The sequence below is a fragment of the Oryx dammah genome, unplaced genomic scaffold, assembly GCF_014754425.2.
Source record: "Oryx dammah isolate SB20612 unplaced genomic scaffold, SCBI_Odam_1.1 HiC_scaffold_11232, whole genome shotgun sequence".
Lineage (NCBI taxonomy): Eukaryota > Metazoa > Chordata > Mammalia > Artiodactyla > Bovidae > Oryx > Oryx dammah.
The window spans coordinates 3,981,696-4,000,845 of record NW_024080625.1 but is presented as its reverse complement, the minus strand read 5'-3'; the positions used below and the strand labels follow the sequence as shown (position 1 = coordinate 4,000,845).

At 36.0% G+C, this 19,150-nt stretch overlaps 1 protein-coding gene across 1 annotated transcript in view; it reads left to right on the top strand.

Moving 5' to 3' along the window:
* Positions 1 to 19,150, top strand: part of LOC120861255 (AT-rich interactive domain-containing protein 2-like) — a 155,722-nt gene that overhangs the window by 80,641 nt on the left and 55,931 nt on the right. Inside the window, exons 6-14 of the mRNA XM_040236879.1 lie at positions 3,507 to 3,573; positions 3,666 to 3,916; positions 4,245 to 4,341; positions 4,438 to 4,647; positions 5,433 to 5,600; positions 11,727 to 11,808; positions 13,689 to 13,823; positions 14,796 to 14,992; positions 15,252 to 18,112. Of these exons, the coding sequence (XP_040092813.1) occupies positions 3,507 to 3,573; positions 3,666 to 3,916; positions 4,245 to 4,341; positions 4,438 to 4,647; positions 5,433 to 5,600; positions 11,727 to 11,808; positions 13,689 to 13,823; positions 14,796 to 14,992; positions 15,252 to 18,112 (4,068 nt within the window). The remainder of the gene's footprint in view (positions 1 to 3,506; positions 3,574 to 3,665; positions 3,917 to 4,244; positions 4,342 to 4,437; positions 4,648 to 5,432; positions 5,601 to 11,726; positions 11,809 to 13,688; positions 13,824 to 14,795; positions 14,993 to 15,251; positions 18,113 to 19,150) is intronic.

Here is a 19,150-nt window from a genome sequence, read left to right as displayed (position 1 = left end):
ATAATTGTTCTATGATTTCTTGAGAGTTGAGTGTGGAAATCGTCAACTATTTGTATGCCCTGTCAGTGTTTGTATCTCCTGTCGGTTCTGTCAGTTTTTGCTTCGTGTATTTTGAACTCTAATTATTAGTGGCATGTACATTTAGGATTATTATTTTTGCTTGGGTTTATTTAACTTCTTTTTTTCATGAAATTTGGAATGTTTTTGCAATTATTTGTTCAATTTTTTTTATTTCTCCTCCTCCCTTTTAGGAACTGTTCTACAAGCCACTGTGGCTCTGTTCTGTGTACTTCATTGTGGATAGTTTCTATTATGTTTTTATTTTCTGTTTTCTAATTAAGCCCATCTAATCATATTTTTTTATTTCAGATGTTTTTACAGCAAAATTCCATTTGACTTTTTTATATTGTCCCATATTTCCCTTAATTATCTTCATATTTTCCTTTACATTGTTGAACATATTTAATAATAGTTGTTTGAAAGTTTTTATCTTCTAGTTTTATTATTTTGGGGGGCTTCCCTGGTGGTTCAGAGATTAAAACATCTGCCTGCAATGCGGGAGACCTGGATTCGACCCCTGAGTTGGGAAGATCCCCTGGAGAAGGAAATGGCAACCCACTCCAGTATTCTTGCCTAGAGAATCCCATGGACAGAGGAGCCTGGTGAGCGACAGACCACGGGCTTGCAAAGAGTCGGACATGCCTGAGGGACTTCACTTTCTTTATTACTTTTATTATTTCTGGGTCTTTTTTTGTTGAAACACGTTTGCCTTAGCTCTGTGTCATGTTTCCTACTTCCTTTGTATGTGTGCTCAGTTGTCCAGTCATGTCTGACTCTTTGTAACCCCGTTGACTGTAGCCTGCCAGGCTCCTCTGGCAGGCTCCTCTGGAATTTTCTAGGCAAGAATACAGGGTTTCCATTTTCCACTCTAGGTGATCTTCTCAACAAAGGGAGCAAACCTGCATCTCTTACGTTTCCTACACTAGCATGCAGATTCTTTACCACGCAATACCTGGGAAGCCTATACCTCTTTGTACATATGGTAATTTTTCAATTAGATATAGATATTGGAATACTACATTGTTTAGTGTCTAGTATTTGGTGTCTTTCACGAATGTTGAAAATTGTTCTGGTATACTTTTAATTAATATATGGGTATTTGTTATGACAAATACATGACTTGTTCAATTGTTAAGTCATGTCCGACTCTTTGTGACCCCATGAACTGCAGCATAACTGGCTTCCCTGTCTTTCACTGTCTCCCAGAATTTGCTCAAACTCATATGTGTGTGTGTGTGTGTATACACACATATGTGTATGTATATGAGGGAGCAGAGGGAGAGAGAATTTATCTTCTCAGTTTAATAATTGCTATGATCTTTTGGGTTTATTATCTCTGTTCCATTATGTAGAAAGAGTGTCTATGTAAATGTATGGGGCAGTCATTGGGCTCACCTTATTTGCCTACCATATTTCAGTGATTTCAGTTTTGCATTGCTTTCTTGTCCAGTTTCTTTTAAACACTTGTTTTATACATATTGGTTTATGATGGGATGACTACTGCAGTACCATTATGACCCGAACAAAATTTTCTTCCAAGCGTTTTTCATAGATTTTAATTTTATGTATACTTTTACCCATAAGACTTTTAAAAGTATTTTATTTATCAGCATTTATTTTGATTCAAATCACGTCTGCCTTTTCATACATTTTTTTTCTCCAGTGTGGGTTTACAGATGACATTTTTCTGTTTTCATTTGTCAGAAAATGTCTTTATTTCAGCTTTTATGTTGAAGAGCAGTTTCACTGTGTAAAGTTTCTATAATACTTTGCCAAATGTTTACTTCCATGATTTTGAAAATATCCCACTGTCTTCTGGCTTCCATGATTTCTTTTAGAAAGTTTCCTGTAATTTTAGTTGTCTTTAGTTGTCTTTTTCAAGATTATCTATCCCTTTTTCCTCATTTGCATATAAGATTTTTCTTCATCATTGCTTTTCATGAATTTTTTTATGATGCTTCTCCACATTTTATTTATCTTTTCTTAGAGTTTTGAGTGTTTCTTAAGTCTATGGCTTGGCATCTTTCAATTGATTTAGAAAATTCCTTGGCCCTATCTTTTCAAATACTGTTTTTCCCATTCTTCCTATTTTCCACAGGAACTTCAATTAATTCTGTGTTAGAACTTTTCACTGTATATGTCTTGAATGATTTTATTTTGTTCAGCCTTTTGTCTTTTCATGCTTCTAACTTGGTATTTTTCCTACCATCTCTTCCAGTCACTAATTCTTACTTGAGTTGAATGTAATCATTCCTTAAATATGTCCATTCAGTTTTTGTTTTCAGTTCTAGAATTTCTGTTAATCTGTTTCTTAAAGTTTCTGCTTATATGCCAAACTTTAGTCTTATCTTTTGTTTGTTTTTTTTCCATGATCATTTAAAATTCCTCTCTGATATCTCTATTATTTGAATTTCCTGTGCCCCTTTTTTCTTGGTTATTGAACATTGTCTTCTTCCTTTGTATGCCTAGTTCTTTTTTTTATTGTTGCCCAACATTTTTTTGTCTTGCGTTTTTTTGCATTGAGTCCTTTTGTTTGTGGACTTTTTCTCAGGTTATGAATTCCTCAAACTGAAATAGTCATTTTGAAATACACATCAGAATGTTTAGAAATAAATAGTTAACTAATAGCCCATGTGCTTCTTTATTAGTACAGAAGTAATAAGATAATAGAGCTAAGTGGCATAGAAAAGTTACAACTAAAATTCATTTTGTATGGATTTATCAATATAAAGATGTTTGTTTCTTAGCCTGAAAAAGATTAAGCAGTGGATTTTGACTTATTCCCTCTCTCATAAGGATCAAAACATAATTTGTAGATGTAGAGTACTGAAACACAACCTAAATATATGGGTTACAAATCTGTAAACACAAATGCTCCACTACTTGCTTTTTTGTTTTCTTCTAGATAACAGATTTACTCAGTAGCTAGCCAGTTATGTCTTAGGAGTCTATAAATAGAAATCTGTTTCTGTGTGTCATTTATTAATGGGATTAATAACTATCATAATTTTTGAGTACTAATGAGCATAAATACCATTTCTAGATATTTTCCATAGCTATGAAGTGATCTGAAAATATCTGTGATTCATATTGATGACAGTGTCAGAAGAATTTCTATTACCGCTGTGGTTTGTTTTTAACATTCAGAGTTGAAGAAAATGTTGAGGAAATGCCAAATTTTAGTTAGAGGTTAATGAACTTAAAGATGCCATTCTTTTTAGAGATGGGCTAATTTCTTTCACAGACTTTTTAGGCTCTATGGGCCCCCGGCCAAAATGATATCTTTGAACTATAGAAATTCAAGTATTTGTGTTGAAGAGCTAAGTATATATAATATAATGATATCTACATGAACTGAAAATAGTAGAACTATTGTGTCTATTTTTAAAGTAATAGAATAGTTATTTCATATTGTCAGAATTAAGTGTAATAATTTCTCATTACAGTTTTGGAAAGACATTGTTGATGATAATGAAGTACGTGACCTCATATCTGACAGAAACAAGTCTCATGGTAAGTCAATGAGGAAGTATTTTTAAATAAATTTGAAATATCAATAATAGTACAATATCAATTTAAGTAAATTATGTTTTCTTCTGTTGTAGAAGGTACATCAGGAGAATGGATTTGGGAATCTTTATTTCATCCACCTCGAAAGCTGGGCATTAATGATATTGAAGGACAACGGGTACTTCAGATTGCAGTGATTTTGCGAAATCTTTCCTTTGAGGAGGGCAATGTTAAGCTCTTGGCAGCTAATCGTACCTGTCTCCGTTTCCTATTACTTTCTGCACATAGTCATTTCATATCCCTAAGGCAATTAGGCCTTGACACATTAGGAAATATAGCAGCTGAGGTAAGCATGTGACAGAACCTTAAAACAGTTTTTATAGTTGGCAGAATATTTACTTTAAAACTTTAGGATGTGGGATTATTATATTTGCCATAATTATAGAATATTAAATGCTTACATATAGTTTTTGCCTAAAGTGGTATTACAAAGTTGTGTGGAGAAAAATATTTGAAATGATGCTCCAGATTTATTGATGGCTATTTTCACAGTCATTACATTTTTAAAATTATACAATGTTTTTCTATTCATTTTTATTCAATTTGAAATATGTATTTGGATATAAATTGGATAAAGCCTCTCTCAACAGTAGTGTCCTTTCTTTTCTTTTCAGCTTTTATTGGATCCTGTTGATTTCAAAACTACTCACCTGATGTTTCATACTGTTACAAAATGCCTAATGTCAAGGGATAGATTTTTAAAGATGAGGGGTAAGTGCTCACTTAAGTTTCTCACTGTCTAAAGTACATAAGCTTTGTATCATGTTTTAAAAGACAAATACATGTTTGTGTGTGTATGCTTTTCAGGCATGGAAATTTTGGGAAATCTTTGCAAAGCAGAAGATAATGGTGTTTTGATTTGTGAATATGTTGATCAGGACTCATACAGAGAGATCATTTGTCATCTCACTTTACCTGATGTGCTGCTCGTAATCTCAACACTTGAGGTGCTATATATGCTCACAGAAATGGGAGATGTAGCTTGCACAAAAATTGCAAAAGTAGAAAAGAGCATAGGTAAGACTAAACCAAAAAAGAAAAATTAATTTTCTTTATTGAGGAAAAATACTTACTGGGCTGTAAAAAAAAAAATCACAGTTGATATTTGGGGTTTACTTTTTATTTTGAGGAATCATTACCTTTTCAGATGCACTTGTGTTGTTCTTTCTGCCTGTTTTAGATAATAAAAAAACTTCTATCATAGAGCGGCCAGGGTGCCCGTGGCTATCAGTAGCCTTTATTTCTTCTCTTTATTCCTGTTACTATGTATTGAGTTGGAAATCAGCAAGATGTCTGTGTCTTACTCTCCAGGGAGCAGGTCTATCTGTTTCAAGTAGTCAGTGCTGGTAGTGGTACTGTTAATGAACTCACCTTCTTAGTGAGTTGTCAGTTTTAAACACACTTACTAAAACATGTCACATTAATGTTTTCATAAGTGATTCAAATTATTTATTTCCTTGGTATAAATACTAAAATCAGAGTTAAAGATTTGGCTTGAAAAGTATTGAGAAATAAAGATATACTTTCCATATCAGTGGTTCCTAAATCTGGCTACACATCAAAGTCACTTGGGAATGCTTTTAAAAATGAAGATAATCTAACATCTACCCCAGAGTTTCCAAATCAGTTTTCAGAGATTGAGCCTAAAAATCTAGAATTAAAGATCCATGGATAATTCTGATGTATAGTGATTCATAAACTGGCATTTGAGAAACAGCGTTTTATGTAGCATGTATTTGTCAGTGATGTCATTGTTTTACAAAATTATTGACTAACAACTGTTGATTTTTAATTTGTTATAGACATGTTAGTGTGTCTGGTTTCTATGGATATTCAGATGTTTGGCCCAGATGCACTGGCTGCAGTAAAACTTGTCGAACATCCAAGTTCCAGTCATCAAGTTTTATCTGAAATTAGACCACAAGCTATAGAGCAAGTCCAAACGCAGACCCATGTAGCATCTGCCCCAGGTTGGTGTCTTTGTATAATCTTTTTCAGTGTGATTATTGGTATGTAAGATTTAATACTAAGGATAAATTTAAATTGGCTTCCTATGTGGCACTAGTAGTAAAGAAGCTGCCTGCCAATGCAGGAGATGAAAGAGATGCAGGTTTGATCCCTGGGTTGGGAAGATCCCTTGGAGGAGGGCATGGCAACCTACTCTAGCATTCTTGTCTGGAGAATCCCATGGACAGAGGAACCTGGCAGGCTACGATCCATAGGGTAGCAAAGAGTCAGACACAGCTGAAGTGACTTAGCACACAGCACATAGATTTAATATGAAGTACAGGGAGCTGATGTTTGACAATAGAGTTGGCCAAGTGAGAATTGAGTATGGATGTTAGTTTCTTGCAGATGTTACATTCCAGGAGCAGCAGGATCAAGGTGAGCACAGAAGAGGTATAGTACAATGAGTAAATGAAGCTGAAAAGGACTTAGAGCAGCGTGAGGGACTAAATATCATTCACAGCTGTGAGAGCATTAAGTGCCCTGATGGGTTTGTGGTTTTTGTCATTAGAAATTGATAGACCAGGAATAAGTTAATCTAATATTACCTTATAGTTCTCTCAGGTGGTTATCAGAATACAAAACCATAATACCTTTATTAGTTTTAAATCTTGTAACAAATCTTTCAGAATCAGAGCTTATGATCAGACATGTGTGTGTGTTGTTCAGTTGCTAAGTTGTGTCCAACTCTTTGCAATCCCATGGACTATAGCCCACTAGGCTTCTCTGTCCATGGGCTTTCACAGGCAAGAATACCAGAGAGGGTTGCCATTTGCTTCAGAGGCTCTTCCTGAGCTAGGTATCAAGCCCCTGTCTTCTGAATTGGCAGGCAAGTTCTCTGCCACTGAGCCACCTGGGAAGCCTGTGTGCATGTATACAGACGCTAATGCATGCACCCTTCCTAGCATTCCCTTGAGTCAACTGTATTTAATTCAGATATTTTTAACTAGAATTCAGACCTGTCCTTCAGTTCTTAGACTGCTTTCTCCTGGCTCATTATGAGTTATTATTTTATATTTTAGCACTCAGCCTTTTGGCGCTCCACTTTCATTTGTCCTAACAAAAACAAACCATCTTTCACCTCATCTTCTTTCTCACCATGGCAACCCACTCTGGTACTCTTGCCTGGAAAATCCCATGGACGGAGAAGCCTGCTTGGCTACAGTCCGAGGGGTCGCAAAGAGTCGGGCGGGACTGAGCAACGTCACTTTCACTTTTTTCACTTTCTCTCGCACCATTCCCAAGATAATTCTCTTTCCCTTTTTTTTAATGGAGAATGCTCACTTTCTCCGTTGATCTTAACACTTTATAGTTATTCTGGGAGCTCGTGTGACATGAATTTCTACTTCTTATCCCTTCCCTTATAAACTTACTAGCATTTAAATTCATTCTCCTTCTTTCCTTTGTCTCAGGAAGAGATGTTAACTATTTGTACTCTGAATACCAGTCTTTGCCAACTCTTCTTTTCTGTATCTTAAACTTTTTTTTAATTGCTTCTTCAGCCTAGGAATACATTCAGATCATTCTCAACATTTCCCACTATCAAAACAAGAACCTCATTATCCTTAATCTTTAACTACTACATTCATTTAATCACCAAATTCTGTTGAGTCGTCCTAAATAATTTTTTGATTGCCCATACTGATAACTCAGTTTGGACCCTCCTCATCTCTCTGCAGCTATCTTGTTCTTCTCATCTCTCATTTAATCATGGTCCCTGTCTCTCTTCCTCTCTTCTACTTTAACCCATATTATCAAAATTATATACTCTATGCAAAGTATGTAATATGTATCACCTATTTATTTCCATTATGTCCCTCTGCCATATAATGGAGTTATATCATGTGTGCATTTAACTTAATAGAAGACATGAAATAAATAGGTAATTCGGACTGCTAATTTTAGTGAGCTTTCACCCATAGGCAATAGATGTTAAAGTGCCCATATGTATTGGAGAATCGATGATAAGAATGTTAATAGTTTCTCAGCCTTGAAAAGGAAATGAAACAGTTCATATACTAGTTAAGTGGGTAGTGGGCGTATATTTTTTATCCTCAAAGGAGAAACTTTTAAATTAATTTAAAATATTAAGTTAATGAGGGCCATTGAGAAACTGTTCAACAGAGTGAAACCAATAAATTATCAGGGATATGCTGATAATAATAGGTCATTTGAAGAATATTCAGAGGTAATTTTCATGAAAACTCCTTTTGCCTTATTGCTGACCTGTGACCTTAACAAGTGAACCCACCCCCCAGCCTAAGAGTTGATCCTCATTGGCAAATGGAATAAAATTAAATATTGAGAGTTTCTTGTGTATGTAGTGCCATTTGATACAAGCTTGAATAGGCCTCTAGAAACCTAAAAGAGTTCATTTTTATGCTGGTGAGCGCTTTTTTACTTGCTCATCATGAATGACAACTCTGAATTGTTTGATTAGTTACCACTTATAGTTTGGCTTTCCTCTCCATCATTTGTTTAATATGGTTTTCTAGTGGAATGGTTATCTTTAAACTTTTAGCTCCCTTCCTCTCATCTATCTGCAAATACTATGTTTTTGTGATGTATTAAATTGATACTTACTTTTTATATCCTGTGGAATCTTGATACATAACATTATCCATTTAAAAAATAACACGTATTCTTAATATTAGAAATTTTATACTATCCGTCTTTCTCCTTGAACTCAGATCCATCAATACCTATATAGACATTTTAATTTTAAGGTTTTTCAATTTTGTTACATTATAAAGCTCTGTGTTAAAAATTTATTTTATTGTTACAAGGTTTAATAATAAACAGTCTGTAAAACAATAGTAAATATATTACAAACTTTTATAAATAATTAAATAAAAGAAGCAGTTATTGGAAGTGCATCTCATAATGAGATGGACAAGACTTTTTCTGCTAGTTTTCTGGAAAGTATTACTCTAGTGTGTTTCAGAGTATTTTTTTTCTTGTTAAAATTGCAATTAGTTTCAGCATTAATTTTATGTTTTTCCTTTTTATATATTTAAGTTCACATCATTAAATAGTTTATATCAATAAATAGTTGAGAGTATAACTTAAAATTATTTTTCAGAATTATTTAAAAATTATTAAAATTATATTTAATGATCTTCTGAAAAGTTGAGTTCTGCTTTGTTTTGTTGAAATCAAAGAATTAGTAATACTTGACTTATAAAATTATTTATTGCCTGGTTAGTATAGATATTTATTTTTAAGTTTATTGAAAACATATCAAAAAATATTAACAAGATATGAGTGTAAATTAAAGTTGCTACTCTTTCAGTTAGCTGCACCTTGTTTAACCTAATATATTCAGGTAGTGTTAGCACAGTGGTTCTGCAACTTGAGGAGGCATCAGAGTCACCCAGTGGGCTTGCATGCTGATTTCTTGGCTCCATACCCTGAGTTTCTGATTCAGGGGAACTGGAGAATTTTCATATCTAACAAGTTCCCATGAGATACTGCTGCTTCAGGTCAGGGCACGATTACTTTGAGAACCACTGGGTTAGGGAAATTTTAGTAGTCTTCGTTTCATGACCACAGTGTTTTTTGGTAAAATGCTCTTTGTCATGTGCACGAATACATTGTTGTCAGTCTTGGCACTGGAGATTTACCTCATTCAGTTACGGAAAATGTCTGCCACATAACCTAACTGATAAAGTTAGTCTTTGTTAATCAAGGGTATCTTGTCTCAATTTCTGTTATTTAGAAAAAAAATCCAACTTTATTTTTCCAAGAAAATATGTTGATTTATGTTCCCGTGAAATCTTCCTTATTTCCGAATTCTAAGCTAGTTAAACTTGCCATGAATTTGTCATGTGAATGAAATAAGATGCCACTACCTTCAGTATTTCTTTGAAATATTCTTTGTGCTTTACTTACTCAAGATTCTAACTTAAAAAGTAATACACTCTTTGGTAGTAGTTGAGTGATGGAGGCGGAAAGGACATTAAGCAGAAATTGTCATCACTTTATATTAATAATATATCCGAATTTAGAACATGCCAAAGGACCAGAATACCCAATTTTTAAGGCTGTACATTGCCCTCAACTATAACATGTAAAACACTGGAATAGACCTGAATCCTTACCCTAATACCTTTGTTTAAACACGTTTTGTGGATACTAATGTTTCTACTTCTCCTGTTGGTATTCCAGAGGTATTTATACAATCATCATCATAACATTTATGTAGCGCTCTTTATGTGCCAGGCATTGTTTTAAGTGACTTACATATTAACTTCTGTAATCCTCATAACCATCAATGAGGTCAGTGTGCTTTTACTTTGCCCCATTTGATAGCCAGAGGGGTTAAGTAGCTTGCCCATGGTTACACAGCTGATGAGTGATGGAACTCTAGAGCCAGCCTATCTGGCTCCAGAGTCTTGCATTTAACCATATCTTACAATGTTTAATAGAGTTAAGACTTTGTTCCAAAATGGTTAAAGAGCAGTCATCAAAGAGGAGGTCTTGCTTTCATGCACAGCAGTTTTAGGAGGGAATATATACAAAACTTTGAAAATCTGGAAATTGATTCCATCCAAAGTATAAGTGCCCTTTGTATTCTTTGGAATGTCTTCAGGTATCCTGAAGACAAGGATTCTCAGTTTGTAGCCACTTTCATAGTAATTATATATTTCTAGTTTATACTTTTAATTTAATTGTGGCTATATGATTTTTCCTTATGCATTGTTTATAAAGTTTCTCATAATTTCAACATAGTTTGTAATGTTTCCTGCAATTGTTTATTAATTGATTCAGATTTCAGTCAGAGCAGGGTATATTCTTACAGTATAATTGATCAAGAAAAGGGAGGTTTCTACATGTCTTTAGGCCTTAGAAAGGTATTTTCTGTAACTGTCATCAAGTTAGAAGAAAAAAGATAGGCTGGGGTTGCACAAGAAAAATACCTTTGACTCTCATTATGATGTTCTGTTAAGAAGCAGAATGTCACAGTATGTCCTCTGAAATGTGACAGACCTGAATTCAAAGTCAGCACTCCTAAAAGAAGGCTTTCCAGCTATACTCAGCTCTGCTGTCTCCATCATGTGTTCTTTGTTAATCTCTGAGCTTTCATTTTTTCATTTGCAAAATGAGGACAATTAAATTTAGAACTATATATGAGATTAAAACAAATCATGTAAATGTAAATGGTTTAATAGAGAGTAAGTATTTAAATGTGGCTGGCTGCTGTTAGCTGTATCCCAGTGGAAGCCTGGGGTCTCAGCAGACAAAGGTCAGGATTGCTTCAGATCATTCACAGATTGGACTGACTGTGGGGCTCTTCTAGTTCCAGTAATTTAGAAATTTATGTTTTGTTTGAGGATTCTGAGAAGTTTTGCCAACATGTCACCTGAAAAAAAAAAAGATATACTTTGTAGGTTTAAAAAGCATATATTATTAATAATGGTGATTCAGTGGTGAAACAATATAATTTTCAATCTATATGTAAGATTCATATTTCATTATAAACTTACTGTAATATGATCACGTTTCTATTATCCCATGTTTTTCTTATTTTTATTAGTTCCAACATAGAAGTTGGCTATTTGTTCATTATATCTGGAAATTTTATATATGCCACTTACAGAGTTAATATTTTAAATTCAAAAGTGAAATTATTTTTGATGCAATCTGCTTCTGTAACTAATCTGAGAAAGATGCTTATTTACTGATACATTGTGGTGTGTGTCCTCGGGCTAATTATTTTAATCAAGTTGAGTGTTAGTTTCTTTATGTATACCCACCTCACAGAAGAATTAAAAAGATATTAATAGTATCAAGTTAAAACTCAGTGACTGAAAATGGGAAAAACAGAGTTTATATTAGTGAAATAATCCATATTATTTGAATGATTGTGAGGTTAACAAAAAATAGTTCATATGAAGGATCTAAGACAGTGCCTGGTATAATTAATATGTGTTCCATTATAAGTTTCTTTCTCAAATTTCTATATTTTCAATATGCTTATAGACCTTTTAAAAGGTATTCATTGTGAATATTGATTGGTTCCATATCCATGAACTAAATACGGCCTGTAGTTTTAAAAAATGATGTAGCTAATGTATTTTTTTCTTTAGCTTCCAGAGCAGTTGTAGCACAGCATGTTGCTCCACCTCCAGGAATAGTGGAAATAGATAGTGAGAAGTTTGCTTGTCAGTGGTAAGTGGTTTATTTCTATTAAGGCTTTATCCTTGGGAAGAATAAAGCAAATGAGAAAAGGAAATTATTTCAGCAGTCATCCAGAATGTTTTACTCTGTATTTCTTTCTAGTTAGAGTAGGATATCATTTATACAAGAAAGGACAGTGTAAAATTGCTTCACCTGTATTTTGAAATAGTTTGAAAGTAAAGTATCAGAATCTTCAGAATTAAAATAGTCTTTGATTAAAATTTCATTAAATCACACCATTTCTTTTCAAGTAAAATTTGTGTTAAAAAATGGTCATTGATTTTGTAGAAAATAAGGTTTGTCATATTGTAGAATTTGTTTTTCTTAATATTTTTTTTAAAACAATTGGACTGACTTCTTTGAACCAGATTTTGCTATTAAATGTCCCTTCTTTTTGACCGAAAGCAAAATTTCTTGTTCATTGCTAGTTAATATTTTCTTTTTGTGAGTAGTAAGAGGTAACTAATCAAATGATAGAATAACTAGTATGTCTACATTGAAATATCAATTTTAAAATAATATTTTCTTGAGAAGACTGACTGGTCACATCTCAGCCACTTCCTGAAAAAAATAAATGTAGAATTGGTTAGATTTCATTTTTTCATGGCTAATTGCCTCTACATTGCTTATGAATTTCAACTTAAAATTCTTTAGAAGATTAACAGATTGAAATGTAAGATCACTTTTCAGTGATATATTACTTTAAAAAATTTCTTTCCCTTTTCCCCCATTCTCTAACATTTTTCTCCCATTCCATGTTCCTGTCACTTTATGTTCCATATTTTTGGTCCTTTCATATCTGTGTTCCTATGACACTTTTCTCTACTTTTCTACTTTTCTTAAATCAGGTTTATGGTAATATCTCTAATTTTTTGCCATTTCTTCATATTCTGTATAGTTAAACCTGATGCTTTATACTTGATAAATCTTCCAATGATATTTGAAAATGTTTGTCTTCTATATTGAAACCAAACAGTTTTTTGTTTCTGGTCTATTTGAAAACTCGATACTCAAAGTTTTGAAAGTTGGAAAAATAAGTACTGCATCCACTGTAAAATGTGTGTGTGTGTTAGTTACAGACTTGGTCTTATAAATTCTTATTTCTGCCATTTCTAGGGAGGAGGAGAAGAGAAGCATTTTAAATTATTTTATCATAATTATCATTTGATTCAGTTAATAGGAAACAGCTTGTAGGTTGGCCTGCCTTGTATATATATAGTGAGTTCTAGAAAGAGTCCTTTATAGTTAACTAGGCCTCCAATCCTAACTTATAGCTGAAGTCACTTTATGACAAAGACAAACTGAAGTTTGAATTACCTTGTAATTAATTAGGAATAGAGTCTCTGAGGTGGGGAAGGGGAGTGTGCAGCATGAGAAGTATCATTGTTTTAAGAAGTAGTTAAATGTTTTAGGAGAATTTTTTTCTGAAGAAATTTGATCCAAGAGCAACAAAAGTTTAGTTGTTTTTCCTTCATTTTTCATATCACCAATAACTCATAATTGGGAGCTTCTGTTATATTTTGATTATTACAAGACAGGAACCTGAGTATTCACTGAATAAAATTAATGTGTTGTAGAATATTTATTGCCAGCATGCCATCTCTGCTGATGTATTCACATATATTTATGAATATTGGTTTTTATATTTGTGGATAATGATTTTTTATACTAAAATAAGAATGATTAAGTAATCTCTTTTTATTTGATTTAGTCTGCCTAAAAACTAGCATATATTTTTGCAAATAGCATGAGATAGTGAAATTTGATCAATAAGATATGATTATTAATTTATAACACATTGCCTTCAAATGGTTAAGTATAGACTCTATAGTATATTGCATAATGCCATGTATTTTTTTCCCCTCTTTTAGGCTCAATGCTCATTTTGAAGTAAATCCAGATTGTTCTGTCTCTCGAGCAGAAATGTATTCTGAGTACCTATCAACTTGCAGTAAATTGGCTCGTGGTGGAATCCTAACATCAACTGGATTTTATAAATGTCTTAGGTAGGATTTATATTTCTTTACAGTTAATTTACATACCCCTTGCTCTGTAGAGAACATAACAACTATCTGTGCTGTGTTTCGTTACTCAGTCGTGTCCAACTCTTTGGGACCCTATGGACTGTAAGCCTGCCAGGCTCCTCTGTCCATGGGGATTCTCCAGGCAAGAATACTGGAGTGGGTTGCCATACCCTCCTGCAGGGAATCTTCCCAACCCAGGGATTGAATCTAAGTTTTCTGCATTGCAGGTAGATTCTCTACTGTCTGAGCCACCAGGGAAGCCCAGGAATACTGGAGTGGGTAGACTATCCCTTCTCAAGGGGAACTTTTGACCCAGGTTTTGAATTGGGGTCTCTGGCATTACAGGTGGATTCTTTACCAGCTGAGCTACCCAGGAAGACATACCAACTATCTACCTAGTCTTGAATGTCTCCACTACTTAAAGTTTTGTATGGTTAGATTGTAGTGTGGTGGAAGTTTAAATTCAAGGGAATTGTGATATAAAACATGGTGTTTCTGTTTAAACATTCTGAGGTTTATCAAAGAAAGAAAAGGAAGAAATTAAGTTTACGTTTTTCCTGCTATTTATATGTGTTAAAGACATAGTGTTTGCCCTTTTAAATCTTGAATAATAGTCTGTGACTGAGCTCCATCTTCAAACATCATGACTTTTTGTTATTTTGCAAAGTTCATAAAATAGGCATTGATTTGATGCAGCTTTTTTGTTAATTACATATATAGTAGAATTGTTTTAACCCTACAATGTTAATAATAATGATTTTTGAAATTGGAGAATTGATCTTTTACATTAATATTTAATTCCTTGTTTCCCATCCTTGTAGAATATATGATTCATACTGGTTCATATATAAGTAGAAGTGAATATACTGTTGCTGTTTGTGTAAACATTGTTAGAATTTAGTGTTTTTTGTTAATGTGCTAGTTATTAAAATTGAATGTGTGTGTACTTTACAGAACAGTCTTTCCAAATCATACAGTGAAGAGAGTGGAGGATTCCAGTAACAATGGGCAGGCGCATATTCATGTAGTAGGAGTAAAACGTAGGGCTATCCCACTTCCCATTCAGATGTACTATCAGCAGCAACCTGTTTCTACTCCCGTTGTTCGTGTTGATTCTGTACCTGATGTATCTCCAAGTCCGTCACCTGCAGGTATTAATTTTTATTGTGATTAAATATTATCAATTTAATAAGAAGGCTAAATGAAAACATGTATTATATACATTCAAGATTTATGACTTGTCCTTGTTTTTCAGTAACATTTTATTTCTTACTCTATTTTATCATATTCATATAATGCAGAGTTGTTAATTTCTTAAAACTGTTTTCTCTTGAAATTAAGTAAAATAATTTCTACATGCTGCTTTTCAGTCATTTCACTGTGAATTTTAACTTTTCCTCATCTTTTCAGGAATCCCTCATGGACCACAAACTGTAGGAAACCATTTTCAGAGGACTCCTGTTACCAACCAATCTTCAAGTTTGACTGCAACACAAATGTCTTTTCCAGTACAAGGTGTTCATACTGTGGCACAGACTGTTTCAAGAATTCCACCAAATCCTTCAGTTCATACCCACCAGCAGCAAAATGCTCCGGTGACCGTCATTCAAAATAAAGCTCCAATTCCTTGTGAAGTCGTTAAGGCTACAGTAATCCAGAACTCTATACCCCAGACAGCAGTTCCTGTTAGTATTGCTGTGGGAGGAGGAGCTGCACAGAGTTCTGTGGTTCAGAATCATAGTACAGGGCCACAGCCTGTTACAGTTGTAAATTCCCAGACACTGCTTCACCATCCATCAGTAATTCCACAGCAGTCTCCATTACACACAGTGGTACCGGGGCAGATACCTTCTGGCACTCCTGTTACAGTGATTCAGCAAGCTGTCCCACAGAGTCATATATTTGGCAGAGTTCAGAACATACCAGCATGTACTTCTACAGTTTCACAGGGTCAACAGTTAATCACCACATCACCCCAACCTGTACAAACTTCATCTCAGCAGACATCAGCTGGTAGCCAGCCACAGGACACTGTTATCATAGCACCCCCACAGTATGTAACGACTTCTACATCCAATATTGTCTCAGCAACTTCAGTACAGAATTTTCAGGTAGCTACAGGACAAATGGTTACCATTGCTGGTGTCCCAAGTCCACAACCCTCAAGGGTAGGGTTTCAAAACATTGCACCAAAACCTCTCCCTTCTCAGCAAGTTTCATCAACAGTGGTACAACAGCCTATTCAACAGCCGCAGCAGCCAACCCAACAAAGTGTAGTGATTGTAAGCCAGCCAGCTCAACAAGGTCAAACTTATGCACCAGCCATTCACCAAATTGTTCTTGCTAATCCAGCAGCTCTTCCAGCTGGCCAGGCAGTTCAGCTAACTGGACAACCAAGCATTACTCCATCTTCCTCACCATCACCTGTCCCAGCTACTACTAACCAGGTCCCTACTGCCATGTCATCTTCTTCCACCCCTCAACCACAGGGACCACCTCCTACTGTCAGTCAAATGCTGTCTGTGAAAAGGCAGCAACAGCAGCAGCATTCACCAGCACCTCCACAACAGGTACAAGTACAAGTTCAGCAGCCACAACAAGTACAGATGCAAGTTCAACCACAGCAAACGAATGCAGGAGTTGGTCAGCCTGCTTCTGGTGAGTCGAGTCTGATAAAACAGTTGCTGCTTCCAAAGCGTGGTCCTTCAACTCCCGGTGGTAAGCTTATTCTCCCAGCTCCACAAATTCCACCCCCAAATAATGCAAGAGCTCCTAGTCCTCAGGTGGTGTACCAGGTGGCCAATAACCAAGCAGCAGGTTTTGGAGTGCAAGGGCAAACTCCAGCTCAGCAGCTATTGGTTGGGCAGCAAAATGTTCAGTTGGTCCAAAGTGCAATGCCACCCACTGGGGGAGTGCAAACCGTGCCCATCTCGAACTTACAAATATTGCCAGGCCCGCTGATCTCAAATAGCCCAGCAACCATTTTCCAAGGGACTTCTGGCAACCAGGTAACCATAACAGTTGTGCCAAATACAAGTTTTGCAACTGCAACTGTGAGTCAGGGAAATACAACTCAGCTCATTGCTCCAGCAGGAATTACCATGAGCGGGACCCAGGCAGGAGTTGGACTTCAGGTGCAAACGCTTCCAGCCACTCAAGCATCTCCAGCTGGACAATCATCTTGTACTACTGCTACTCCCCCATTCAAAGGTGATAAAATAATTTGCCAAAAGGAGGAGGAAGCAAAAGAAGCAACAGGTTTACATGTTCATGAACGTAAAATTGAAGTCATGGAGAACCCGTCCTGCAGACGAGGAACCACAAACACCAGCAATGGGGATACAAAGGAAAATGAAATGCAGGTGGGAAGTCTTTTAAATGGGAGAAAATACAGTGACTCAAGTCTACCTCCTTCAAACTCAGGGAAAATTCAAAGTGAGGCTAATCAGTGCTCACTAATCAGTAATGGGCCATCGTTAGAATTAGGTGAGAATGGAGCATCTGGAAAACAGAACTCAGAACAAATGGACATGCAGGATATTAAAAGTGATTTGAAAAAACCTCTAGTTAATGGAATCTGTGATTTTGATAAAGGAGATGGTTCTCATTTAAGCAAAAACATTCCAAATCACAAAACTTCCAATCATGTAGGAAATGGTGAGATATCTCCAATGGAACCACAAGGGACTTTAGATGCCACTCAGCAAGATACTGCCAAAGGTGATCAACTAGAAAGAACTTCTAATGGACCTATATTAACTTTGGGTGTTTCACCATCTGTGAGCAGTATGCAGGAGGCCTCAAATGTGGCAACACAGCAGTTTAGTGGTACTGATTTGCCTAATGGACCTCTAGCTTCAAGTTTGAATTCAGATGTGCCTCAGCAACGCCCAAGTGTAGTTGTCTCACCACATTCTGCAACCTCTGTTATACAGGGGCATCAAATCATAGCCGTTCCCCACTCAGGATCAAGAGTGTCCCATTCTCCTGCCCTGTTGTCTGACATTCGGTCTACAAATGGCACAGCAGAATGCAAAACTGTAAAGAGGCCAGCAGAGGATAATGATAGGGAAACAGTCACAGGAATTCCAAATAAAGTGGGAGTTAGAATTGTTACAATCAGTGACCCCAACAATGCTGGCTGCAGTGCAACGATGGTTGCGGTGCCAGCAGGAGCAGATCCAAGCACTGTAGCTAAAGTAGCAATAGAAAGTGCTGTTCAGCAGAAGCAGCAGCATCCACCAACATACGTACAGAATGTGGTCCCACAGGTGAGTCATTCTCCTGTCACATTTCTCTTAAAAAATCCTGATGTGTAATTATGATTTTAGGGGGAAATGCACTGTTCGTCCATGTTTTACCTTGAAAAGGTAATTGGGAGGACCTTTTCCAGGGATGGGGGAGCCACGTAGGCTGCCGTCTATGGGGTCGCACAGAGTCGGACATGACTGAAGCGACTTAGCAGCAGCAGCAGCAGCAGCAGTGTACTCAGGAGAAGGCAATGGCACCCCACTCCAGTACTCTTGCCTGGAAAATCCCATGGATGGAGGAGCCTGGAAGGCTGCAGTCTGTGGGGTTGCTAAGAGTCGGACATGACTAAGCAACTTCACATTCATGCATTGGAGAAGGAAATGGCAACCCACTCCAGTGTTCTTGCCTGGAGAATCCCAGGGAAGGCGGAGCCTGGTGGACTGCCATCTATGGCGTCGCACAGAGTCGGACATGACTGAAGCGACTTAGCAGCAGCAGCACCAGCAGCAGTGTACTCAAGCTGTCATGCTCTTTTACTTTTCTCTTTTGTTTGTTGAACAGTTTTCAGTTGTTAACTTAAACACACGATTTAAAGCAGTGGTCCCCAACCTTTTGGGCAGCAGGGACCTGTTTCATGGAAGACAATTTTTTTTCCCATCCCTGAGGTGGGGTGGGGGAAATGCGAAGGTTCAGGAGGTAATACAAATAATGGGAGCAGCAGGTGACTCTTCCCTTGCTAGCCAACGGCTCACCTCCTGCTGTGCCACCCGATTCCTAACAGGCCACTGTTAGGAAGGGGTTGAGGACCCCTGGTTTAAAGCATTTTTCTATTTTGTTGTATACGCAAATTAGTAATTTTGTAGAGCCAAGATAGAGAAATACTTGTCATCTAACATTTTAGGGAGTATTTTTAAAATGTAACTTGGTTTTGTTTGGGAGAGGTTTGCTAAGAGTACACCAGAAGGGAATTTCTGTATTTGATTTTGACATGAGTGTATTTTTGAGGCTTCTTTCACAGAACTTTTGTAAAAAAGTTAATTCCATAAGAATTTCATCAA